We start from the raw sequence: 27,148 nt of genomic DNA on the forward strand, positions 1-27,148 counted from the left end.
TTTTTAAGGTAATTTAAATAAATTTTTAATCATTTTAATTTAAAAATTTTCATTTTGTTTTGTTCTAATTTATAGACTTAACCTATGTAAATACTCTGGTTCAATTTTGATTACATTTTTTAATTTTAAGATGATAAGTATCTCTTTATATCAAGTATATATGTAATCATAATTAATTATTAATTAAAGATTTTCATAAATTTTAATTATTTTTTGTTTGATTTTTTTGATGATAAATGGTTTTTAAGTTTATTTTTACTTAATTCTTTTATTTTTAACAAATTGTAAATTAAGTGTATTTCTTATTGGTGTAAATTAATAGTAAATAATTGTTATTCAAAGACTGTAAAAGAAACAACAATAATAATTGTAAAAATAAACTTTGCTATTTAATAGATAATAATTAATATCTTCTTTGAATTAATTTCAATAAAGTGTAGAAATAAAGTTATTTTTGGGTAGATTGTAAAATGGTTTAAACTTTGATGAAATAGGCAATGACTTTTTTATACTTTTTAATAGGTAGATTATTAATAAAATATAAATTATAAATCCTTTTTTTGTAAATAATCTAGTATGCTATTGTGATGATAAATTCAACTAAAGAGATTATGATACATTTTAACAGTATATAGGAATAAATCAGGATAATTTCAGACTGAAAACTGGAAATTATAAATGTGTTTTAAAAGCCATTCTCATTATTAAAAATTAAAATGAAGTATTAACAGAGTACTTTATTAATAATTTAATTCTATTAATTTAATTTCATTTGGTTTCAATAAAAAAGGAATAATGAAATATACATCAATGAAGATGATTATATAATCAGAAATACTAAAGGTTAAGATCAAATAGGTTTTATTTTAAGGGATAACAAAAACTAAGAAGCAATAATAGGGTTTTAAATGCTTGAGAGCGATGAATATAAAAACATTATATCTTCAGCCACCGTTTAATAGTAAATTTGTGTTAAATTTAGGAAATAAATAACCATTAGTTCAATTTATTTATTTAAATAGAATATACTGCAATGAAGTATTAATTGAAAAGAAAAATAAAAAAAGAGTTTTAGCTGGAGGGTGCCCAAATGGTAAATGGAAAGACCCATTATATAATAACGAATGTAGGAGTTGTATTCCTGGATGTGATGAATGTTCATCAAAAAATACATGCGATACTTGCTCCAGCGGATAAAAATATATGCCTGATAATACTTGTGAGCCTAGTTGTAGGTCTGGATAAAGTACTAGTTTATTTTCACCGAATACGTGCTCTGGGTGTGGTAGTACTTGTAATTGTTCTGGAGTTTTTACAAAAACCTGCGACTCTTGTAAAAATTCTTCTGAAAAAATTTATGATGAAAAAAATGTATGTGCAGGTTGTAATGATGTTGTGGGATACTATTCTTCAGGAAAAAATTGCTATAGATGTGATTATTCATGCCTGAAATGTAGTGGTAAAAGTTCTACAAATTGCACATCCTGTAAACAAGATCTACTTTTTTATGTAGATAATAACTCTTGTAAGTATCAATAAAAATGTGATTCATAATACTATTAAAGTGGGACCTAATGTAAACCTTGTGAAAATAATTGTGATACTTGTAATTCAGCAACGGAATGCGTAACTTGCATAGCTAGTTATTATTTTTACGACAATAAGACCTGCGGGCAATGCAAAGAAAAAGGATATTACAAAGATATTAGCAAAAAACAATGTAAGCAATGTAATGCTTCCTTAAATTGCAGTGAATGCTTAGATTCAGTTTCGTGCACTGTTTGCTAACCAAATTTTTATTTTTATCTAGGTTAAAATACATGTAAAAGTTGTGTTAGTGGGTATTTTATAAAAAATTAGTAATGCCTAATTTGCGATAACAATTGTAAAACTTGCATTAATAATAGTACTAATTGTACAAGTTGTAATAGTGGTAACTATCTTTATCAGCCAACCAATACATGTGTTCCTTGCACAAATGATGGAGTTTTTATTGATACATCAAATAATACATGTGTTGATTGCAATCCTAGTCTTAATTGCTAGAAATGTAGTAATATAAATACATGTACATAATGTAAAAAGCCAAATTAATATATTTACGATTCTGGAAAATGTGATTTGTGTGGTGATGGATATTATATTTCAAATATTAATTGCAAAGCTTGTAACTCTGCCATAAATTGCTCGACTTGCTCTAATTCTACTTAATGCTTAGCATGTATATCTGGATATTACTTAGACTCTATTAGTAAAGCATGTGTTAAATGCGATTAAGATGGATAATACATAAGCGGATCTTAGTGTAATTATTGTAATCCTTCTTTAAATTGTAAAACGTGCTTAAATGGAACAACTTGCAGTACTTGTAATTCTGGAAAATACTTATATCCCTCTTAATCTAAATGTGATTTTTGTGTAAATGGATATTTTATTCAAGGAACAGATTGTAAATTGTGTAATAATAGTTTAAATTGTTCAACTTGTGGAGATTTTATTACTTGCTTAACATGCTAATCAAATTATTACTTAGATTAAAGTAAAATTTGTGTGAAATGTGATCAACCAGGTTAATATAAGGAAAATACCTCATGTAAAGTCTGTACACCTTCTTTGAATTGCACTACTTGTTAAAATGGAACTTAATGCTTAACATGCTAACCCACGTTTTATCTTGATATTAAAACATAAACTTGTATAAAATGTAATCTTGATGGTCAATTTATTGACACTACTAACTGTAATTATTGTAATGCTTCTTTAAATTGTAAGACATGTTCTAATAGCACTACTTGTAATACTTGCAACACTGGTTAATATCTATATCCTTTGAAGGCTAAGTGTGATACTTGCGTTGATGGATATTTTATATAGGGCACAGACTGTAAGGTATGCAATAGTTCTTTAAATTGTAAAACATGTGGTGATTTTAACACTTGCTTGACTTGCTAACCAAGCTATTATTTAGATTCAAGTAATGTTTGTGTAAAGTGCAATCTACCTGGCTAATTTATCTTCAATAATATTTAATGTAAAGTATGTACACCCTCCTTGAATTGCACTACTTGTTAAAATGGAACTTAATGCTTAACATGCTAACCCACGTTTTATCTTGATATTAAAACATAAACTTGTATAAAATGTAATCTTGATGGTCAATTTATTGACACTACTAACTGTAATTATTGTAATGCTTCTTTAAATTGTAAGACATGTTCTAATAGCACTACTTGTAATACTTGCAACACTGGTTAATATCTATATCCTTTGAAGGCTAAGTGTGATACTTGTGTTGATGGATATTTTATATAGGGCACAGACTGTAAGGTATGCAATAGTTCTTTAAATTGTAAAACATGTGGTGATTTTAACACTTGCTTGACTTGCTAACCAAGCTATTATTTAGATTCAACTAATGTTTGTGTAAAGTGCAATCTACCTGGCTAATTTATCTTCAATAATATTTAATGTAAAGTATGTACACCCTCCTTGAATTGTGCAACATGCTAAAACTCAACTTAATGTTTAACATGCCAACCCTCCTTTTATTTAGATGCTAAGAATTAAGCATGTGTAAAATGCAATATTGATGGATAATTTATTGATGGATTAAACTGTTAATATTGCACTTCTTCTTTGAATTGTGCAACTTGCTAAAATGCAGCATAATGCTTAACTTGCCAAACCAATTTCTATCTTGATTCGAAAGCATAAACTTGTGTAAAATGTAATATTGATGGATAATTTATAGAATCTGTAAATTGTAAATATTGCAATCCCACCTTAAACTGTAAAAGTTGTTCCGATTCAATAACATGCAACTCCTGTAATTCTGGTTAGTATCTTTATCCTTAACAAGCAAAGTGTGATTAATGCATTGATGGATATTTTATTTCAAATACTGATTGTAAAACTTGTAACAGTAGTTTGAATTGTAAAACATGTGATAACTTTTAATCATGTAAAACTTGTATAAATAGCTACTATTTAGATCAAACAAATGTTTGCGTTAAATGCAATTAAGAAGGGCAATATATTAGCAATCTAAATTGCTTGCCTTGCACTCCAGGTTATAATTGCAAGACTTGTGTGGAAGCTAACAAGTGCCTAACTTGTTTGACTAACTTTTTTTTGGATATTAATAGCAAGTGTGTCGATTGCAATTAAGATGGGTTATATAAAAGTGGATTAAATTGCTACTAATGTAAACCATCCTTGAAATGCTTAAAGTGTCAGGATGGAAATTCATGCTCTGCTTGTGATTAAACTAATAGCTTATATCTTTATATATAAGAAGATAAAAGGTGTGATATTTGTATAGATGGATTTTATGTAAGTTCAGGAAATTGTATTTAATGCGAAACAGATAGGCATTGTAAGAAATGTTCTAATTCCACAGATTGTTTAACTTGCACAGATACCTACTTCCTAGATAAAAATAATAAATGTGTGAAATGTAATTTAGACGGTTAGTTTATTGATAAAAGCAATTGCTTGGATTGTAATAGTTCTTTGAATTGCAAAACTTGTAGTAAATTCTCTGCTTGCGATACTTGTAATCCTTCTTAATATCTTATTAACAACACTTCTTGTGTTAATTGTACAGATGATGGATTTTTTGTTTCTGAAAATAAATATTGTTTGCCTTGTAACGCAAATTTAAAATGTTAAAAATGCTCTCTATATACCAAATGTGACACATGTCCTAATGGTCTCTTTTTATATCCTGATGGACATTGCGGAAATTGTTCAGAAGATGGTTTTTACATTGATCCAGATCAAATAAATTGCAGATCATGCACTAAGGAGTTAAATTGTAAAACATGTAATAATGGTATAAGATGCAAAACTTGCAGCGATTCTGATTATTTATATTAAACCGGATAATGTGGGTAGTGCGTAGATGGATATTATATAGATCAAAGGCAATGCCTGAAATGTAATGATTAAATAAATTGCCTTACATGTGAAAATGGAACTAAGTGTTTGACATGTTAAAATAATTACTATCTAGACTCAAAAAATTAGACTTGTGTTAACTGTGATTAAGACTTATAATATAGAGATGGTTTAAACTGCCTATACTGCAACCCAGTTTTAAATTGCAAGACATGCATTAATTAAGATTAATGCTTAACTTGTTACAAGGACAAGTTTTTTTACATTAAAAGTGCTAAGTGTGATGTTTGTACTGAGGATGGAGTTTTTAAATTTTAAGAAAAATGTGTTCCATGCACTGAAAGTCTAAAATGCAAAACCTGCTTAGATAATAAGTCATGTCAAACTTGTCCTGATGGTTTATTTTTATATGAAGATGGGCACTGCGAATAGTGCAAAGAGGAGGGCTTCTACATAAGTGGCAAACAATGTTTAAAATGTACTGCTGTTTATAATTGTAAAACATGCTCTTAAGCAAATTAATGTCTCACTTGCAATTAAGATGATTTTCTTTATCAAAGTGGTAAATGTGATTTGTGTGTAGAAAATGGTGTTTATTAATCTTCTCCTAATTGTTTATAATGCAATCCTTTATTTAACTGTATGACATGTTAAAATGGAAACAGCTGTTCAAGCTGCTAATTGAAAAACCATTATATTGACGAGACAACATTAAAATGTGGAGAATGCTTAGATGGAAATTATGTAGATGGAATTTTTTGTAGAAAATGTAATTAAAAAATAAACTGTAGTACTTGTTTAAATGGAATATCTTGCTTAACATGTAATATTGGGTATTATTTATACAAGAATTAGTAATGTATATAATGCAACCAAGATGGGGTATTTATTGATAATACAAAATGTTTAGATTGCAATGATTAACTGAACTGCTAAACATGTGATGACTTTAATTCATGTAAAACATGTAAAGATTAACTTTACTTATATGATGTAGGTAAATGTGATAATTGTATTGATGGGTACTATATTGAAAATTCTAAGTTATGTAAAAAGTGTAATAGCACTATTAATTGCTTAACATGTAATAATTATTCTAGTTGTTTATCATGTCCAGATAATCTTAAACTTTTAGAAAATTAAACATGCGATGAATGCAAACCAGGTTCATTTGTTTAAAATGAAAAATGCTTTAAGTGCAACAGTTCAATCAATTGCAAGACTTGCTCAAATATAAACACATGTGATACTTGTTTAGATAATTTTTATCTAGATGGTTCTCAGAAATGTGTTAGTTGCAATTTAGATGGATAATATATTGATGGAACTAACTGTCTACTTTGTCCAAGTAGTTTGAATTGCAAAACTTGTAGTATAGGTACTAAATGTGACACATGTAGTAGTAATAATTTCCTCTATGATGATGGCCACTGCTAAACTTGCTTAGATGGGTTTTTTATTTAAGATAAAACTAAGTGCAAAAAGTGTAATGATTCAATAAATTGTATGACTTGTTCTGACTTTAGCACATGTAATTCATGCAAACCAACATTTTATCTCCATATAGATAGCACATGCTAGTTTTGTAATGATGGATTTTATATAGATACTGATTAAATACATTGCTATTAATGTAATCCAAAGCTAAATTGTAAGACTTGTAAAAATAATTCTACTTGTATTACTTGCTAAGAAAATTATTATTTAGACGATAGCTAAATTTGTGTTCCTTGTAATTAAGACGGTTAGTATGTTGAGGATAATTTATATTGTAAAATTTGTAATTAGGCAATAGGATGCTATACTTGCTTAAATGGAAGTACTTGTGAGACATGCAAGGACAATTTAATTCTATAGCAAGATAAAACATGTAAAAAGACTTGTGATGATACTTATTATGAGGAGTAGATAGGTATAAAAAGATGCTTACCTTGTGATAAAACTTGTTACTAATGTAATGGCCCTCTAAATAACAATTGCAAGTCATGTAAAAGTGGAGATTATCTCAGATAAGATGGAACTTGTGGAGATTGCTTATCAGTAAATTAAGTTTATATTGATCCAAAGAATCCTACTTTATGTATGAATTGTGATTCTACATGCAGGGAATGCACTAATGGTTTAAAGAATGATTGTACAAATTGCTTTGATGGATATTATTTACTTGAAGATGGAACATGCGGAATATGTCCAACGGAAAACTATTTTATTGATAAAATTAAATGTAAGAGCTGCCATATTTCGTGCAAAAATTGTATTGATTAAACAGATTTAGGTTGTACTGCTTGTGTTAGTAACTTATATTTTTTAAATTAAAAATGTTAGATATGTCCTTCAGAATATTACTTTATTTAAAATAATAAATACTGCAAGTAATGTCACTCTTCTTGCAAAACCTGCAAAGGTGAGACTTAAAATGATTGCTAAACATGTATTGACCAATTTAATTTTAACAAAAGTAATTTATGTGTCAAATGTTTAACATAGAATTCACAGTTTATTGACACTGATAAAATTTGCAAAGATTGCTCATCTAATTGTCAAACTTGCTTTGGAGAAGCTGATAATTAGTGTTCTACTTGTAAAACTAATTTTTATTTTGACAAAGAAAACAAATGTAATACCTGCGATATTGATAATAATTATTTTATTTCTGGGATATATTGCAAGTAATGTGATTAATCTTGTTAAACTTGTATTAATGAATCAAATTAAGGTTGTAAAAAATGCGCTGCTGGTTTAAGTAAACATCCAGATGGCTTATGCAAAGTATGTCAAACTAGTAATGGATTTTTTTAGTAGGGTGAGTTGTGCTTACCTTGTGGATATTAATGTAAATAATGTACATCATCTAATGTCTGCACTTAATGCTAAGATAATTATTTACTTGACAATGGAATATGCCGTGATTGTAAACCTGAGGATAGCTTAGTATCTGTAAATGGGTAGTGCTTCAAATGTGATTCAAGTTGTAAGCAATGTAATGATGTAAATAATACAGACTGCACGATTTGCAAAGATGGAACATATTTTGCTGATCATCCGACAATATAAGGAAAGTAAATTTGTAGAATGTGTTTAAAGGAAGGAGAGTATTTAGATGGTAATAGATGTAAAAATTGTAATACATAATTAAATTGTGTAGCTTGCAAAGATTTTAACACTTGTACTAAATGCTAAAAGAATTAATACATTTTTGATGAAGGTAAATGCGATAATTGCCCATCAGAAAACTTTTATATAACGTAAGATTTATAAAGGTGTAAACCTTGTACTAAATAGTATAATTGCAAAACATGTTCCAACGAAAATAGTTGTAATACTTGCTATGAAAAATTCTTTTATTCAAACAAAATATGCAATAGTTGTAATTCTGATTGTCAAACTTGCTTTGGGCCTATTTATACTGACTGCAATACATGCATATAAGGTAAGTATTTTATATAAGGAGATTCATAAAAGATATGTAAACCATGTCCTTAGTTAACTTATTACATTGACAATAAGTAAAACTAATGTTTAAAGTGTTTTGCAACTTGCTTAAAGTGTAAAGATGGTTCAAAAACGGGTTGTACAGAGTGTTTAAAAGGTCTATCACTCTTTGAAGATGGTTAATGTAAAGTTTGTCCGACAGAGGGTTATTACCTAGATGAATCTACTAACAAATGTTATAAATGTCACGAAACATGTAGACACTGCTCAGGAACTCTTTAATCTGATTGCCTTGATTGCTATTTGTATAATTATTTAACAGTTAAAAACCCAGTTTAAAACACTGGAATTTGTCTTCCATGCCATCATGATTGCGAAACATGTAAAGGTGATTAACAAAACCAATGTTTAACATGTAGAATAAAATATAGCTTTTTTGATGAGAACAATATATGTAGTCGTTGCCATGATGACTGCTCTTAATGTACAGGATCTTTAAATACTCAGTGTATTAAATGCCTTAAAGAAGGATTATATATTTAATAAGAAACTAAACTTTGCGAAAAATGTAGATCAAATTAATACAATGATGGATATCGTTGTTTTGACTGTGTTTAATAAAACTGCATAAAGTGCTAAAATGCCAAAGAGTGCACTCTATGCGAAAAACCATATAAACTCACAGTAGACAAAGCTTCCTGCAGCTAATGCGAATAGGATTAGTGTCATGATGAGTTTAATATTTGTCATATTTGTAAAGAAAATTGTTTGGCTAAGTGTCCAAAAATTAAAGAAAAGCCGTGTGAAGTATGTGATGCTAAATTAGCTGTAGTTGTAGAATAAAAATGTGAAAACGGTTACTTAGAAAATGGAGTATGTAAAAGTGCCTCAGAAAAAGTGACAACTTCTAAAATGGTCGTAATAGGAGGTTTATTTGTTTTAATCACTTTTTTAACATCCTTTAAGTATATTCCTCTCATTAGACCATGAATAAAAATGCTTTAATTTTAGAATAAATTCTATGAAATTTTTTTTGTTTTTTTTATTAATTTAATTTCTAATAAATGTATTTCTTTAATATTTTTATTTAAATGGTTTTTTAAAATTTTATTTATTCTTATTATCTTTAAAATTCTTTTTAAATAAAATTATTATTTTAATAAATATATATTTAAAAGATTTTTTTTAAAAAAAATTATTCTTGTTTTAATAATTAATATTTATAATTGATTATTTTTTTTACTTAGATTTTGAATAAATAATATTTAGATATTAAAATAAATAGTTAAAATGTTTTTTAACTTCTTTATAAATAAATAATTGATCTGATTCAAATATTTTATTAATTAATTAATCTAAAAATTAAATCTAAAAGATTTTTAATAAACAAAATTCATTATTTTTTAACTAATAATTAAAACAAATTTTTTGTATCTTCAAACTGAAATATAAACTAACATACAAAAAGTTTTTTCAATTTTTTTATTAAAATATTTATTTATATGATTAAAATTTTAGTCAATTAAATATTTTTTTTTTGATGATTTGATTTATTAATTAAATAAATCACTCTTCTACTTCTTCTTCACACCAGCATGGGCAGCAACAGCAACAATACTTACGGAGCCACTCACAGCAAATTTTCTTTTTCTTTTATTTGATTGGTTATTTTTATGGATTGCTGGTGAGGTTTATTTATTTACTGTAACTGTTATTAGTAGTATTATTTTAATGTGAAATTTAGTCTCCTTAAACCATTTTATTTGTAGTAGTATTTAGTTGGCTTGTATTATTTAAGTTAGATTTTGGTGTTTCAGATTTTTATTTTTAGCTAGGCTTATTAGGATCTTGGTTCCTTTCTTCATCTTTAATAAGCTTCTCAAGTAATGTTGAATTTTCTAAATTTGCATTAACTATATCTTCACGACTAGTATTTTTTTATAATTCTTCTTCAGTATAGGTGTAGTCTTCAAATTGTGTTGTTTCGTTTTAAGTTTTGGTTTAAGATTTTTATGAACTTTAATCCAAAGCTCCAACCATCTTTTTATCTTAAGTTCTCAAAATATTTTTTTAAGTATCTGACATTTAAATATTTTGAATATTCTTTTAGCGTTCAGATTTATTTTATGCTTTATTATTGTGGTCTTCTTAAATACCTTAATTCTAAACTTGTTGAGGTTATTCTTCAATTCCTTAAATTGGATCTTCATCTTTGCTTCCAAAATTTTCAACTTAAGAAAGAGACTACTATTTGTGCTCTAAGTAAACTTCTTAATGTTCCTTTCCTTAGTTATGAAGTTTGCTTTCCTTGTTATCAACATTATAAAATTCTTCTTCTTCTTCAACATAATTTACTTCATTAGATTATTCTGCTTCTCTCTATAATCTTTCTTATTCAGCTCTTTCTTTAGCTTTTCTTTCTTGTTCAGCTTTTTCTTCTTCAACTCTTTTTAATTCAGCTATTCTAGCTAGCCTTTCTTTTTCAGCATTTTCTTCTGCTTATCTTTTCTCTTCAGCTTCCTTTGCCAATTTTTATTACTTTGCTTTTTCCTCAGCCTCTTAAGCTAACCTTTCCTTCTCTGCCTTTTATTCAGCTAGCTTTTTTTCTTCTGCTTCTTTGGCAAGTCTATCTTACTCAGCTTTTTACTCAGCTAATTTTTTTTCTTCAGCTATTTTCTTCTCTTCAGCCTCTCTAGCTAATCTTTTTTCTTCAGCTTCTTTAGCCAGTCTTTCTTTTTCAGCTTTTTCCTCAGCTAGTCTCCTTTCCTCAGCTTCTTTGGCTAACTTTTCTTACTAAGCTTTTTCTTCTGCTAATCTCTTTTCTTCAGCTTCTTTAGCAAGCCTTAATTTTTCTGCTTTTTCTTCTTCAAGTCTCTTCTCTTCAGCTAATCTTTTTTCTTCTGCTTCTCTAGCTAATCTCTCTTACTCAGCCTTTTCTTCTGCTAATCTTTTTTCTTCAGCTTCTTTAGCTAGTCTTTCCAATTCAGCTTTTTCTTCTGCTAACCTCTTTTCCTCTGCTTCTTTTGCTAATCTTTCTTATTCAGCCTTTTCCTCAGCTAATCTTTTTTCTTCTGCTTCTTTAGCAAGCCTTTCTTATTCAGCTTTTTCCTCTGCTAACCTCTTTTCTTCAGCTAATCTTTTTTCTTCAGCCTCATTAGCTAATCTTTCCTATTCAGCTTTTTCCTCTGCTAACCTCTTTTCTTCGGCTAATCTTTTTTCTTCAGCCTCTTTAGCTAATCTTTCTTATTCAGCCTTTTCCTCAGCTAATCTTTTTTCTTCTGCTTCTTTAGCAAGTCTTTCTTTTTCAGCTTTTTCTTCAGCTAATCTTTTTTCCTCAGCTTCTTTAGCTAGCCTTTCTTATTCAGCTTTTTCTTCTGCTAATCTTTTTTCCTCTGCTTCTTTTGCTAATCTTTCTTATTCAGCTTTTTCCTCAGCTAATCTTTTTTCCTCAGCTTCTTTAGCTAATCTTTCCTATTCAGCTTTCTCCTCTGCTAACCTCTTTTCTTCAGCTAACCTTTTTTCTTCAGCTTCTTTAGCTAATCTTTCCTACTCAGCCTTTTCCTCAGCTAATCTTTTTTCTTCTGCTTCTTTAGCAAGTCTTTCTTTTTCAGCTTTTTCTTCAGCTAATCTTTTTTCCTCAGCTTCTTTAGCTAGCCTTTCTTATTCAGCTTTTTCTTCTGCTAGTCTTTTTTCCTCAGCCTCTTTAGCTAATCTTTCTTATTCAGCCTTTTCCTCAGCTAATCTTTTTTCTTCTGCTTCTTTAGCAAGTCTTTCTTTTTCAGCTTTTTCTTCAGCTAATCTTTTTTCCTCAGCTTCTTTAGCTAGCCTTTCTTATTCAGCTTTTTCCTCTGCTAACCTCTTTTCTTCAGCTAACCTTTTTTCTTCAGCTTCTTTTGCTAATCTTTCTTATTCAGCCTTTTCCTCAGCTAATCTTTTTTCCTCAGCTTCTTTAGCTAGCCTTTCTTATTCAGCTTTTTCTTCTGCTAGTCTTTTTTCCTCAGCCTCTTTAGCTAATCTTTCTTATTCAGCCTTTTCCTCAGCTAATCTTTTTTCTTCTGCTTCTTTAGCAAGTCTTTCTTATTCAGCTTTTTCTTCTGCTAGCCTTTTTTCTTCAGCTAATCTTTTTTCCTCAGCTTCTTTAGCTAATCTTTCCTATTCAGCTTTCTCCTCTGCTAACCTCTTTTCTTCAGCTAACCTTTTTTCTTCAGCTTCTTTAGCTAATCTTTCCTATTCAGCTTTCTCCTCTGCTAACCTCTTTTCTTCAGCTAACCTTTTTTCTTCAGCTTCTTTAGCTAATCTTTCCTATTCAGCCTTTTCCTCAGCTAATCTTTTTTCTTCTGCTTCTTTAGCAAGTCTTTCTTATTCAGCTTTTTCTTCTGCTAACCTCTTTTCTTCAGCTAATCTTTTTTCCTCAGCTTCTTTAGTAAGTCTTTCCTACTCAGCTTTTTCCTCTGCCAATCTTTTTTCTTCAGCTTCTTTTGCTAATCTTTCTTGCTCAGCTTTTTCTTCAGCTAATCTTTTTTGTTTTACTTCCTCTTCAGTAGGTTTAATATCAAGAGAAATTAATTGTATTGGTAGCTCTTCATCATCTGAAGGTTAAATGTCTTAGCCTTCATATTCTGGATTATTTTCTTCTTATCTTTAAGCTTCTTACTTTTATAAGTTTTAAGCTTCTACGTCAATATTATCTTCTTCATCTAGTAATAAATCATCATCATCAATGTCTTCCTCTTTCTATTCTTAATTTTCATTATCCTCATCATTTTCATCTAATTTAACCTCTTCTTCATCGTTTCCTTAATCCTCTTGTTATTCTTTTTGCAAAGATTTTGATCTATCAAAATGTTAGAAATTGATAATTTCATCATACTACTTGAGGAATTTTTCATACAATTCATTAGAAAAAAGTATGTTATATTAATCTTATAAATTGCACAAGACTATTTTATTCATAGCCTTTTAGCTGTTAGGAAGTGAATAGCAAAGCTAAGATGTAGAAATCTTTTTTGGAGAAACTCTGAATAAATTTTAAATAATTATTTCTACTTAGAAAGTAATTCCTACAAAAGGAATAATTTCTTCAATAACTTCACTGTTAAATTTTTAGAGGACTTCTTCAATAATCTACTTTTTTGATTAATCGAAGGCTTAAGAATTATTTGTATCTTTCAAGAGACCATGGTATGTTTCTAGCACTAAGTGTTTAGTGAATACTATTGCTGCAAAGTCTATTATAGGCTATGAATTGAATTGCTTAATTAAATTTTCTAAGTCTAATTCTTCATTGTTGAATATTTTAATAATTAATTCAAAAACAAAAGATACTAAGAAACTTCTCACAAGGTCAATTTGGCTTTTATTTTTTTTACTTTTGATTTTATTGTGAATAAAGTTCATATTCTAGACATTTAGAATCCTTTGAATAAATTTAATCAATTAATTTGCATTTTTATCATAGAACAAATTAAGTAGATAAGCTAAAAGGAAAGATCTAAAAAATGAATTACCATCGCATCTTACAACAACATGGAAAGGGTAATTTTTTCCTACTTTTTCATAAGCGACTCTCATATTGCCTACAGCAAAATACTTATGTGCATAGAGGTCTAATTTTGATATAGTGTGAACTGATTTCAGCTTTAGATTTAAATTTTTGTTGAACTTTTCAATATCTTCTTAGTAATGGATTGTATATTTCTCTACTAAACTAAGAGCTTCATCTAATTGTTGGAGAAATTCCTCATCATTACTAAAATGTAATTTAAAAGCATCGTCTGACACTCTTTCTAAACTTTTAGGTTTTAGAACTACTTTTTATTCAGAATCCATTCTAACTTATTGATATTCAAATATTTTTTTATTAAATTTTTTATTATTTTGTTGAGTTAGATATATTTTTTGGAAATTTCAATATAATTTTTCGTTTCGCTATTTTTTTTATTATAATTTTTTTCTCTTAAATTTTTAAATAATTTAAATATAGTTATAATAAATAGATAATTATTAACAAAAAATATGTAAGATATCTAAAACCATTTTGATTGTATGATCTTCATTACTATTTATTCAGTATTACTTATTATTGGATAGTCCTATAGATTTAATTTCTATTGCTCCAATATATAATAAATATATTCGACCCTAACCTTTTTACATACTGATTATTATCTAAATAACTCATATTTTAGTAGTGTTAAAATGTCTGATGACGTTTTTAAATTGCCCATTTACCTAATAATTTTTATGTTAATTTATTTTTAATTAAAATAAAAAATATTTTACTTGTTTTTTGATAAATTTTTTTAAAAAAACTTAACTAATTTAAAATTCAATTTAAAATAGCAATTCTAACTATTTTAATTTTTTTTTTTTGGATTGATTTGCATATTATGTTATCTAAATTTCTATAATAATGTATAAATTAAATGATAAGTTATTCCAAATAATTTAAAAATGCGGAAAATTGATTTTATAATTACTGGTTTGATCTAACTTATAATTTTACAGATTGTCAGTACTTTTTAGCTTTAATATTTTACTATCTTGAATGTGCTTAATATAAAAATTTTACTGATGTAAAACTAAAGATAAATTCACTTTTTGTCAAATCAAACCAGTATTAATTTTTAGAAAGAAAAATAATCTAAAATTTATTACTTTTAGTAAAAATTATCTGAATGAATATATATTTATTCATTCTTTTACTTTACATTTTAAAATAAATGAAGTTTGTTTTTTAATAAGTAATGAATGTAAATATTTTAAATTTTCTATAAAAAAAAATTAACAAAATTGTTTTAAATTCTTTATAATAATCCATAAATTTTATATTTTTAAATGATAAATATAATAAATAAGATAAATTATGTATAATAATTTTTAAATTCATTTTAAAATGTCAAAATAATTTTTTTAATTTTCTCATAACTTAATAAATAATTTTAATAATATATAATTTTAAATATGGTTCAAGAATTTAAGAAATTTTTTGCAAAAGAAGTTATAATAAAATTTGGCTAGCATACTTGTGCTCATAAGAAAAACTAATACCATTCTAATTTCTTTCCTAATTAAAATTACTTAAGAAAGCAAAATACTAAAAAATAAGCTGTATTTTTTCTAATTTTATTCATTAAGATAAGTTTATATGATTTACTATTGATATAAAAGTAAATTATTCTTTGTAAAGTACACATATATAGCCATTTAAAAAAAATATTTTATTAAATTATAAACTAATAAGATTAATATTTAATTACAAATAAGTATACTATTTAATTTTTAAAATAGTTAGATATATTAATAAATATATTGGCAAATTTCAATAAAATCAAATAATATAATCTTCAGTTTGATTTTGAAATGGATTTACCGATTTTTAGATTTTTCTATTTAGTTATTAAATATTGCTATTTATAAGTTTACATTAATTAATTTCTTAGGGATCAGCTCCATTTATGTATTGGTCATATAATATCAGTTTAAATTTATGTTTTTCATTTTATTCTTAGTTTTAGTGGAATACTTTATTTGAATTACCTTCTGATTCACAGCTTTCAAATAAAATTGGAGAAAACTTTTCGATTGTATCATTTTCAGTATTTTTAGATATAGACTATATTTATTCTAAATCAGTGATTTATATATCACATAAAGCTTTCTACTGTATATTTTCATCATACTATTTTATTATTTTCAATTTAACTTAACGAATCATACAATTGTTGTTATCAAAAATGCAAACTTTTATTTTTTTATTACATTTTCTGGAAGGCACTGTTCCATAAAGAGTAATTAATTATTTTTCTATTTTAACTTTTAACCAAGATAGTAGTTATTAATTTTGGTGTGAAAAAATGGGTTAATAGTCCAATTTAAGTAACTTCTTTAGACACAATAATTTAGAATTGTTAGATTTGACATAAGCCTATACTTTTTGAATTTAGTGTTCTTAAAGATGAATACTCTCTCCACTATTGGGATATAGTGAACTGTTTGTCGGATTTGCTATTCCAATAGCGTCTGAGATGATGTTATCTAAAATTAAGGATATATTTATTCCCAATTCATTAAAAATAGTTTACTAGTTTAGTTCATAGAAATTAATTAAAATATTTTTTTTCATGCTTTTTAGTAAAATATTAATAATTTTCATTAAATTTTATGTTTTTATTTAAATTTAAGGGATTATTTCTTCTTTCTGATTATGATTCTACTTCAAGACTGGATAAGATTCTGAAACAAATTAAGTCCACTAGTTTGAAGACTTTTTATTACATATTTATGCTATTAACTTTATGAATTAGTAAACAATAAATGAACGTTTGTCTAATTTTAGAATTTATTTAAAAAGAAGCCCAGATAAACAATTATATAGAATGCTCCCAGAATCATTTAACTCATTTTATAGTTATTTTGGATAAATTACCTTACCCTATTAATTAATAGGTTGATTAGAAGTAAGTAAATCTTTAATAAAAGCTTTAGCATCTATTTCTTAGTTATTTGTGATATAATTTTTAAAGTTTTAATAGTTTATTTCTCTGATAAGAAAATTTTTTGAGTTTAAAACTCTTACTGTTCTCTTAATTATTGATTGAGCTTAGATATACTATTTTTTCAAAGGGAAAATATCAATGATATCTGTATCACTATTCTAACCAATGCTATTTTCTTATGTTTCAAATTTTTTCAAGCTATATTTGAGAATATTACTCTTTAATTAACAACTGTTTACAGTTGATTATTGATTTATTGTTAAATTTTATGAAATTTAATTTTATTTTAGACCTTTTATAAATTCATTGAAAAGCTTTTGACCTATGATATAGCTGTCATCTACAACTATGAATTTTAAAACTAATTATTTATTTTATACAACATACTTTTTGCCTAATTAATTTTTGTTGCTAAATAACAAATTGAAAAATGAATTCCAATACTTAAAAATTCCTAAGAAAAAAAGTAAAGGTCCTAACACTTAAAAAAATATATTTAAAAACACCTCGAATGATATGACAGTAGCTGTAACACAAAAGGAATCAAATACCCAAGAATAAGTATCTGTTGCATTTACACCTAAGCAATATTCTCTTCCAAAATCTTAAGTAGATGTTTTTATATTAAACTTAAACTACTGAGGATCGAATTATATCTCGCTTTGCTAAAAAGTTAATTCTTATTATTTATCATTTATTATATAGTAAGCTTAAAACTATAATTCATTGAAATTAGCATCGTTATAGGTATTAAAAGAAAACTATATATCTACTTATCTATTTATAGCAATCTGAGATTCATGATATTAGTTATTAACTTATACTTAGAGCTTATTTTCAGGACTGATAGAAATAATTTTTTTAACTTAAAGTATTTTTGAGAGTTAATCGAATTAATATTCACAGCTAAAGTCATTATTTATTCCATCACTGATCTAAATATTAATCTTTATGTTAGTATTTTTTTAATCATATAAATATATTTAAATTTATTGCTTCAATAGTTGATTTAAGCTTAATATATTTCCTTATAATTAAATTTAATCCTACTTTTAAGATAAAGAAGTTACCACACTTGAATATAATCTATTAACAAATTTTCCATCTTATTAGTTAATAATAAATAAAATGCTTGCGGTTTGTGAATATGATTAAATATAATTATTTTCTAATGTGAAATCTACTTTTAATGATTTTTATAAAAGTAGATCAACTGGAGAATAAGTTAAGCTCATCTACAAAACTCTTTAAATTTTCATTAATGCTTCATCAGTTAAATTAAGTCCATCAATATTTGGAGGAGTAAAAGTCTCATCTTCAGCAAATTGGTCAGATACTTGGTTCTTATTATTTATTACTCCTATATTTTTATATGCTAAAAAAATTTATTCACTCATATTTTCATTAATTACTATACTATCTGTAATTTCACTATTATAAATAAATGAACTTTGAGAGAGAGCTAATTTAGTTACAAATACAACAGTCTATTGTGTAATATCGCTCTTTGTTTATTTTTATGTGCTAATACTTGTAAGCGAATCTTTGGTAATACTCAAAGTTAGAGTGCTTTAATAAATGTCAAATACCATCCAGGATGGTAAATCATATAAAATACCATCACTAACTAAATAAGCATTTGTTACTTGTGATCCTTAGATAGGATAAAGCGGATTAAGAGTTATCTAAATAGTTTGACCTACAGAAAGAATTTGATCTTTTTGCTTTAATCTTATTAGACTTACAACACCTGTATTATATTTAACAATCTATGAAAACTCATAGTGAATTAAAATATTTTCTTTTATCGGAAATACCCTAACACCACCAGCATTTATAGCAAATAAAAAATTACAGCTACTTGTAACAGAAGAAACTGCAGCAAATTCATTTTTATATTAAAGTTAACTAATTAATTGTGGTGATTAAATAGGACTAAGAGATACTAAAGCTGATTCTCCTCCGCTAAGCTAGCTAGTAATTAGAAATTGCTCATTCATAATAAGATTTAAAAAGTTAGTATATCCTCTAATTTAAACATTTGAAATAATTACTAAATTAGGGAGCTAATCTAAATCAATCACAGAAATTCCTTGCAAACCATCTGCAATGAACCCAAAATTTTTTTTATAAGTTCCTTAAACTAATTTTTCAGCTCCTAAAGAAGCAATTTTACTAGTAACAAAAGGGTTTATAAGGTCCGTAATATCTAAAGCACATATTGATATTGCCCTAAACATCAATATTATATATGGATAACCATTTAAAATAACCATATCAGTTATATCAACGGATTGATTATTAGATAAAGACAAAGGAATTTCATATAAAGAAATTAAGCTAAATAAAATATTACCAGAAATTTGATAAAAAGCTAATTAATTTAAAATTTAACATGCAAAAAGTGTTTCATCTTATTTTATGGACATAGGATAGATATAAGCAGAAGTTTAAGATGCTATACGCTGCACAACTTATGGAAAAGTTTTGTTAGAAATATCATATACATCTAGAATATATCCAGCAGGATCTTAAACAGGGACTATTAGGAATGTTTCGTTTCTGAGCAGCAAGATATTGTCGGCAGCTGAATTAAAAGGATAAGAAATAGTACTTAACACATATAAAGGTTGTTAAATACTAGTTTAGTTGAATTAAGCAATAACAACTCCTTAATTATTGCATGCTACAATTAGAGTTTTATCATCTTTTAGTAAAAGACTTCTCCAACCATATGGTGTATTTAAGATAGAAGATAGAGTGGATTAATGCTTATTATACATATTAGGATAGTTCATCTATAAATTAGCCTGTTCCTTTTAATACACAAAAACACTCATTTTAGTTGATAAGTATAAGTAAGAGAGGTTGTAGGATAGGATTAACTAAAATATGTCATCTTAGATTTGTATGAATTAGAACACTACAGGACTTAAAGTATTAGTAATATCGATCACATAAATGCCTGATGATCTTGCTCCAACATAGATTAAAGTTTATTCTAGGTTAATCTCTATAGTAGAGGAATATTGAAATCCACCCTGTACCATCGACCAATTTAAAAGAGAAGGATTTAGCAGTATATTTGTTTTTCCCTACTCAAGTTAATCATTGAAATTAGTAAGATCAAATATACTTATCCCTTTTAAATAGTCTTAACCAATTATATAGCTGTCATTTTTAAAAAGAATAAACTGATAAAAATTGACCTCAGCACATGAAGAAACCATTTAAAATTAAATCGTGTTGCTGTTAAATTTGTTAAACTAGTAAATAAATAAGCCCTGAGAATTAGCGCTTATACATAACCATTTTTCGTCTTAAGAAATATGCATATCCAAAATTTACCATGAATTATTAAGTATTCCTTAAGCAATACTTAAGTCTACTAGTGAAATGATCTAAAAATTAACTTAATCTCTTATCAAATAGATTTTATCTTGTTTATAGTTAAGTGATAGAATGTTAAATTGAGATTAATGAGCATCTTAATAAACAATTTAAAATGCTTTTGCTTAGAAATTAAAACTTAAGATAGTTAGAGTATTATTAAGCACAACAACTAGATATTGACCATCATTAGTTACTAAGAAGTTATCATTTAGAGAATACATAGATTAGTAAGTGCACACTTAATTGAAGTTATTATTTTCATCCAAAACATTTATTGTATTTTCACCTTATTTAAAATAAATTAAACCTACTTTTTTAGCTATCGCAATTTATTTAAAGTATAATTCTTTCGAAGTTGAATTGAAACTCTTAAATACAGTTGGGACATAAATTTCTTAAGTAACCTAAGAAATTGTGAAGTAAAGCAAATAATTTGCAATTAATATTATATGAAATATACTTTTTTTGTTTATCTAAACCATACTAAATAATAAGTCTTTTTAATTCTACTTAAATTATTATCTTTTTTTTAATTTTGTTTTTCTTTTTGTTATTATTTTATCAAATTAAATGATTATTTTATGATCTTTTTAATCAATGATTTTTAAAAATAAATGCGTTTAAATTAAATGTTTACACATTTAAATAATAAACTAAAGTTGTACTGGAAACTAAATCCTAAAGGAGCGCTGTGTATAATTTAAATTTGAATGAAAATTTAAAAAAAACTTTATGTAAAACGAATATTGCTAAACATGTATTAAAATATGAAGAAAAGGGTGATATTATCTTTTATTATATGGATTATGCTTAATTTAAAATGAAAAAAGTATATTAAAGTATTTTTTGAAAAAGAATGTAAAGGAATAAAATTTATACATTGAATATAATATATAAATATATAGTATAAAAAATATCCAAAAACATAATCAATATTTTTTCAAATTTTTGGGGGTTTTCATTTAGGGCACTTTTTTTTGAGCAAAAAAGATACTTAAGGAATGCCTTAATTAATGAGCATTTACAGTATTTTGAAAAAAATAATTTTCCATAATTTTTTATTCTAAAAATATTTATAATTTAGAAAATTCTTAATTTATTTTATTTGTGATGATTTTTATTAAAATTTTGTGAGTTATACTTCTTTATTATTTATCTTATATTTTTAATAAATTATAGATCAAAAAAGGAAATAATTTTGATTTTTAAATTATAATATGCATCGATCTTACGAATAGGAGAGATTTTATATTTATAATATCAATAAAAACAAAAAAACATGCTAAATATAAATTAAAATAACAAAATCATTAATTTTAATCATTATGAGATAGTTTATTTTATTTTACTAAAATTGATCTATTTATTTAAAATAATTATTTATTAGTCATTGAATCTGTATCAATAAGTTTTTCTTGAGAAAAAATTTAGATTGAATTCTGTTAGTTTAGCAAATTAGAATTTTTAAAATTATTTTTATTTTTTTATTTTTAAAATTGTGTACTTTAAGATTTTTGTTTATCTTTGAAACTAGAGTATTTTAATTATTGACTCTCTCCTTTATGAATAAATTACATTTCATTTTAAATTTAAGTTTCATCAAATTTTTCATCCTACTATTAAAGATTTTATTCTTTATTTTATTTTATCTAAAATGAATGCTCTCTAATTATACAATTATTATTATTTTTAAAGCAAATTTTTATTTCTTCATAATGATTAGATTTAGGAATTTTTCCATAGATAGTGATTAATTATCTACTAATATCCATATTTAACCAAATTGGTATCTTCTAATTTTTTCTTGAAAGTAAATGCACGTATTTCTTTATGCAAATTTAATTTTTTACATATTTTTTTTTTGTAAATAATTCAATTTTTTTAATATCCTAATCAAATAAATGTATCGATTCTCCACTATTTGGAAAGAGATTACTCTATGGAGGATTTGAGAGGCCAATCGAATCTGAAATAATGTTTTAGGTAATTAAATTTACATCTACTAGAAATTGAAGTTAACTTTTATTTTTATTTTCTTTAAATAGATTATGAATTATTGCATTTAATAACTAATGATTAACTTGAACTTCAGGAAGTATTGTTTTATTATTACACTTTTTTTTCTAGATATTAAATTTGGTGTTGGTTAAAACAAAAAAAATTGGAAATGAATTAGTCTTTTAGATTATGTTACAAAACTCTTTAATATATTGATAAATTATTTAACAGTATTAATTCTTATTAAGTATTTCTTTTAAAAGAATACCATACATGCAATTGTACATAATGCTGTCTTCATCTTCAAAGTCTTTTTTAAATTACTGTGGAAATAATTTCTTTTTGTTGTAGGAAATTGGTAAGTTAAATTACTTTAAATTAGCAAAAAATTTTTACTTATCAATCAAATTTTGATGATTAACATATTAATCGAATTCTTCATAATTTCTTTTATATTTGCTTGATAATAATTTATCTAACTTCTTATTTACATTTATGATTAGATTTGATAACTTTTTTGAGTTAATATTATAAAATGATAAAAATTCTTAATCTTTTGAATAATCTGTTTGTATTGATTAAAATAAAATATTATCTATTGAAGAATTTTTAAAATAGTTTTACTATATTTTTTAGATTTTAAGGTGTATTTTGAGTTTATTGAATAACTTTTTGCAAATTATATAACTATCATTTACTAAAATTATTTTTTAAATAAACTCTTAACCTGAAGTTAGTTAAACTTATTTGCACTTATTTTTCTTTGCAAATATTAAGTTGAAAAAAATATACCAGTATTTTAACAATCCTAAAAAGAATAAAGTAGATCCTAAATATTTAAACATCCAATTTAAAAATAGCATCATAGATATTCCATTTGCTTTCACACAGAATTGATCTTGAACCCATGAGTATGAATCTGTAGCATTCAAAACAAAGCAAAATGAATTTGTATAGTCAGATATTTGAGGCTTAATTACAAACATAAATTGTTAAGGAAAGAAACTTATTTCATCTATTTAAGATTTTACTGATATTAAATTACCTCCTTTAATTTCAAAGGCTTAAATAGTGAGGTCTTTGAATTCTGTATATTCATATGTTTTAAAAGAAAATTAGATTGTATTTAAAGCATCAATGTAGATTATAGAATCTGAGAACATTCTATTGACTTAAGCTTAAAGAGATTAAGTGCTTTAAATCTAAATGCTTTTTTTTATTTAGAATATATTTTGTATATCTTAATACAAAAAAATTTAATCATATTAGTAGTTTATTTTGTCATCTAAAATTACTTATACTTTGCTTTTAGTGTATGTATTGCTATAAAAATAAACCTAAATCTATTGAGCTAGAATCTCATTTAAATAAGTAATGTCACCTTGCATTTGTATAACATCTTATTCTTTAGAAAATACGGTGATTACTCCAGGATAATTTTTTAAAACAAATTTTCCACTCATTTTGTCGATTTAAATTGATATGCTTGCTATTTTTGATACAGAGCTAATAATTTAAAAAGGATTTTTAAAGTTTACAATCAAAGAATTCTAAAGCAATAACTTTAGAGGTGAATAAACAACACTACTCTGTAAAATATTTTTTATAAAAACATATCCTTCGTTAGAAATGGTCATCTTACTGAGGGATGGTAAATCAAATGATTCATTTTAGCAAAATTCATCTGAAATTTAATTATATATATTTAGTATGTCGTAATTTTTTAAATACTAAAAAATTTATTTACTTTAAACATCAGTTATAATGTAAGAGCCAGTATTATTATCTTAATATATAAATGATGTTTCTGTAAGCTATACTTTAGTAACAAAAACAACATTATTAAAGTTTACCTATATATCTGTATTATTTTATTGAATTAACCCAGTTAAACTCTCTTTAGTTACATTTATATGTAGCTAATTTAAATGGTTATCATAAGAAAGCCATGAAGGAATAGTTAACAATTTATTATATTTGGCAAAATATATGTTAGTAATTCTTGCATTTTCTTGAGGGTAAATAGAATTTAAGGTAACTATTAAATTTTAGCCTACTTTTAAGATAAGATTTTCCATACTTTAGATTGTTTATTGTTATTAACCAGAGCCTGTATTTTGTAATAAAAAAAATTCAAAATTTATAAGAATATTAGTTTTAATAGGGAATATCCTAATTCCTTGGGAGTTTAATATAAATAAATAATTTAAATCTTGGCTGATTTCAGTGGCTACAGATGATTCATTTTCAAATTAAGTTTAGCCCATAATATAAGGCTCATTTATATTAAATATATTAATCAATTCTATTTAACCTCCACTTTGTTAGCTAGAAATGATATAATTATCATTTTATAAAAGGCTTAAATTAACCTAATATCCATTTAAAGATATCTTTGTCATAATTACAATATTTGGTAATTAACGAAGATCAATGATTGAAATACCTTATTAACCATCAGCTATAAAGCAGAAATGGCTTTAATATGTTCCTTATATACCATAGACAGCGCCAAGTGACTCTTATACACTACTAATTTAAGGTTGATTCAAATTACTAATTTGTATGGCTGTTATTGACTACTCTTAAATTAAAACTAAAATGTAAGGGAATCCATTTAAAATAACAATTGAACTCTATTTTACGATAGGAGAGGAATTAATATTGAATGTATTCAGATATTTAAATTATATGCTAGATACTTCATAGAACACTATGTTATTACCACTTTAAAATATAAACAGTGTTTCGTCTTTACTTAAGGTTATTGAATTTATGTCCTTATAGTCCAAAAGAATTCTATCCACTCTTTGAGGAGAAATTAAATTACTTAGATTGTAGATATCAAAATAAAAACCATTTGGATCTTGAACAGATAAAATTAACAATTAACCATTCGAAAATATCAAAAAACTATCAAATTTATTAGAATAATTAATCTAACTTACAATTTCTAAAGGTTAAAGTATAGAATTTAAATTTAACTTTAATACATTCAACCCATAACTTGAGCAACAAACTATCATATGTGAATTATCTGGAAGTAATTTTATTTGTTTGGTTTGAGATGTATCAATCACAGTTGATAAAATAGATGCGTGTTTGTTAAACAAATTTGGGTAGTTGTTTTGAAAATTTGCTTTTACTTTTCTATAGACTAAAATCCTTTCTTTAGTTTAAATATAAACATAGGGGTTTTTATAAGATTCTATAATTTAAATTATATCCTCTTATATCTAAATGAGCTAAACTATCTAAGGCTATGAAGGATTTTATATGTCAAATATATAAAATCCAACTGATCTAAAAGCTACAAAAAGGAATGTTTCTTCTTAATTTATTTCAAGAGCTATAGAATAAGGAGCGTAAGTTTAATCAGTCCACCAATTTAAAAGTAGAGTATTAATTTGAATGTTACTTTATCCTGAATCTTTTAATTTATCTAATTCAGTTATGTCTAAAATTGAAAAACCAATCCAATAGTTTATAGTAATTAGTATAGAATTATTTTTAATTAGTAAATAATTATATTAATTAACCAATGTATTTGTGCATGCAAGTTTCAACGAAATTTAATTCTAGTATAAAGAGATAATTTAGTAAAAAAATATACCAATTCCATCTTAGCTTAAACAAATCCAAGAGTCATCATAAGAAACAAAAAAGGAAATAACATCTTATTGTTAATCTAGCTAACCTTTTTAAATAGCAAAATCATTAAGTGAAATAATAATTAGATCAATTGAATCTTTTATCATATAGACTCTGTTTTATTATTAATTTAAAGTTGCTATATTTATTTATTGTTAAGAGTTGCTATCCTAGTAAATTTAAGCTAATTATTTTTGATTAATATCAAATGTGAAAATGGTTAATTTATTAGAAATATTAAAAATCAAATATTTTGCATCTCTTAAAACTAAAGCTGAACCCAGTACATCCTCATCAAATTTGTAAGTGAAAATAATATGATGCTAATTATTTTCATCCATAATATAGAGTTATCTATTTCCTTATCTTACAATCAATAGTCCTACATCTTTGGCTAATTGAATATCTTCAAAGTATAAAGAAGAAGATTCTGCCTAAAATTATTTGTAAATACTTGATGAATAAATTTCAGTTAATTATTAAGATGAGCAACCACCTAAAATAAAAAATTATATTGACACAATATTTAGCAAAAATCCAAAAAATGTATTTTTCATCATTTTGTAAATTTTTGATTGGTGGTTTTTTTTCTTAATTTATGCTAGAGCTATTATTAATTAGTTTTTTTATTATTTAAAATCAATAAAAAAAATATACAAATTGATCTATACTAATCATCAAGTATATTTTTGCTATTAAGAGACTTTAACTTTTTCTATTTAAATAAGTAGAAGAAGTTTGTTTCATAGAAATTTAGAATGATAATTACATTATTAAAATTTGAATTCAATAGTAGATAAGTGTATATTTTTTAAGTGTTGCTAAACTATAAATTCAATAACTAATTCTTTTAAATAAAATTAATTAAAATATAGTGTGCTTTTAAAATATTATTGTATGACTAATCAAAGTTAAATTGTTAGTTTTATTTATTAAAATTTCTAAATACTATTTCAAAAAATTAAAAATAAAATGAAAACAAATAAATGAATTAAATATATGTGATTTTATTAAATAAAAATTTTTTATTTAAGTTAAAAATAATTAATCTTTAATCAAATAAAGTAATATTTTAATCTCTGTTAATAAATAAATAAAAAAATTAATTAATTTTTTCAAAGAATTTCTTTTAAACCGTTAAAGAAGAATATAGTTAATGTTTAAGAGATATAATTTCAATTATCTTTGAAATATATTTTTTAAATAAATTCTTTACTAAGAAGAATTTAAAAATATGACATATAAATAAAAAATTAAAATGAAATAAAAATGTTTTA

The 27,148-nt window shown here is 25.1% G+C and overlaps 5 protein-coding genes across 5 annotated transcripts; 1 reads left to right on the forward strand and 4 right to left on the reverse strand. All coding sequences in view use genetic code 6, as the record gives it.

The window, feature by feature from the left end:
• Window positions 1-470: 470 nt before the first annotated feature.
• TTHERM_00155300 (zinc finger lsd1 subclass family protein) lies at window positions 471-9,321 on the forward strand (the record flags this gene model as incomplete). Its single annotated transcript, XM_001009658.2, has 4 exons — window positions 471-522; window positions 576-732; window positions 791-961; window positions 1,023-9,321. The coding sequence occupies 4 exons, from the start codon at window positions 471-473 to the stop codon at window positions 9,319-9,321; spliced, it is 8,679 nt and encodes a 2,892-aa protein (XP_001009658.2).
• A 576-nt stretch (window positions 9,322-9,897) lies between these two features.
• TTHERM_00155290 (hypothetical protein) lies at window positions 9,898-14,160 on the reverse strand (the record flags this gene model as incomplete). The annotated part of the gene is made up of 1 exon (XM_001009657.1): window positions 9,898-14,160. One exon carries the CDS (start codon window positions 14,158-14,160, stop codon window positions 9,898-9,900), a length of 4,263 nt encoding a protein of 1,420 aa, XP_001009657.1.
• A 1,501-nt stretch (window positions 14,161-15,661) lies between these two features.
• Window positions 15,662-20,704, reverse strand: TTHERM_00155280 (hypothetical protein; the record flags this gene model as incomplete). Its single annotated transcript, XM_001009656.2, has 5 exons — window positions 15,662-16,012; window positions 16,760-17,047; window positions 17,381-17,776; window positions 17,900-20,508; window positions 20,683-20,704. The coding sequence occupies 5 exons, from the start codon at window positions 20,702-20,704 to the stop codon at window positions 15,662-15,664; spliced, it is 3,666 nt and encodes a 1,221-aa protein (XP_001009656.2).
• Window positions 20,705-21,609: 905 nt separating this feature from the next.
• On the reverse strand, window positions 21,610-22,521 carry TTHERM_000155253 (hypothetical protein; the record flags this gene model as incomplete). The annotated part of the gene is made up of 1 exon (XM_012796056.1): window positions 21,610-22,521. One exon carries the CDS (start codon window positions 22,519-22,521, stop codon window positions 21,610-21,612), a length of 912 nt encoding a protein of 303 aa, XP_012651510.1.
• Window positions 22,522-23,354: 833 nt separating this feature from the next.
• On the reverse strand, window positions 23,355-26,212 carry TTHERM_000155254 (hypothetical protein; the record flags this gene model as incomplete). Its single annotated transcript, XM_012796057.1, has 3 exons — window positions 23,355-23,429; window positions 23,516-23,904; window positions 23,968-26,212. The coding sequence occupies 3 exons, from the start codon at window positions 26,210-26,212 to the stop codon at window positions 23,355-23,357; spliced, it is 2,709 nt and encodes a 902-aa protein (XP_012651511.1).
• Window positions 26,213-27,148: the final 936 nt, after the last annotated feature.

This window comes from Tetrahymena thermophila (assembly GCF_000189635.1).
Source record: "Tetrahymena thermophila SB210 genomic scaffold scf_8254776, whole genome shotgun sequence".
Lineage (NCBI taxonomy): Eukaryota > Ciliophora > Oligohymenophorea > Hymenostomatida > Tetrahymenidae > Tetrahymena > Tetrahymena thermophila.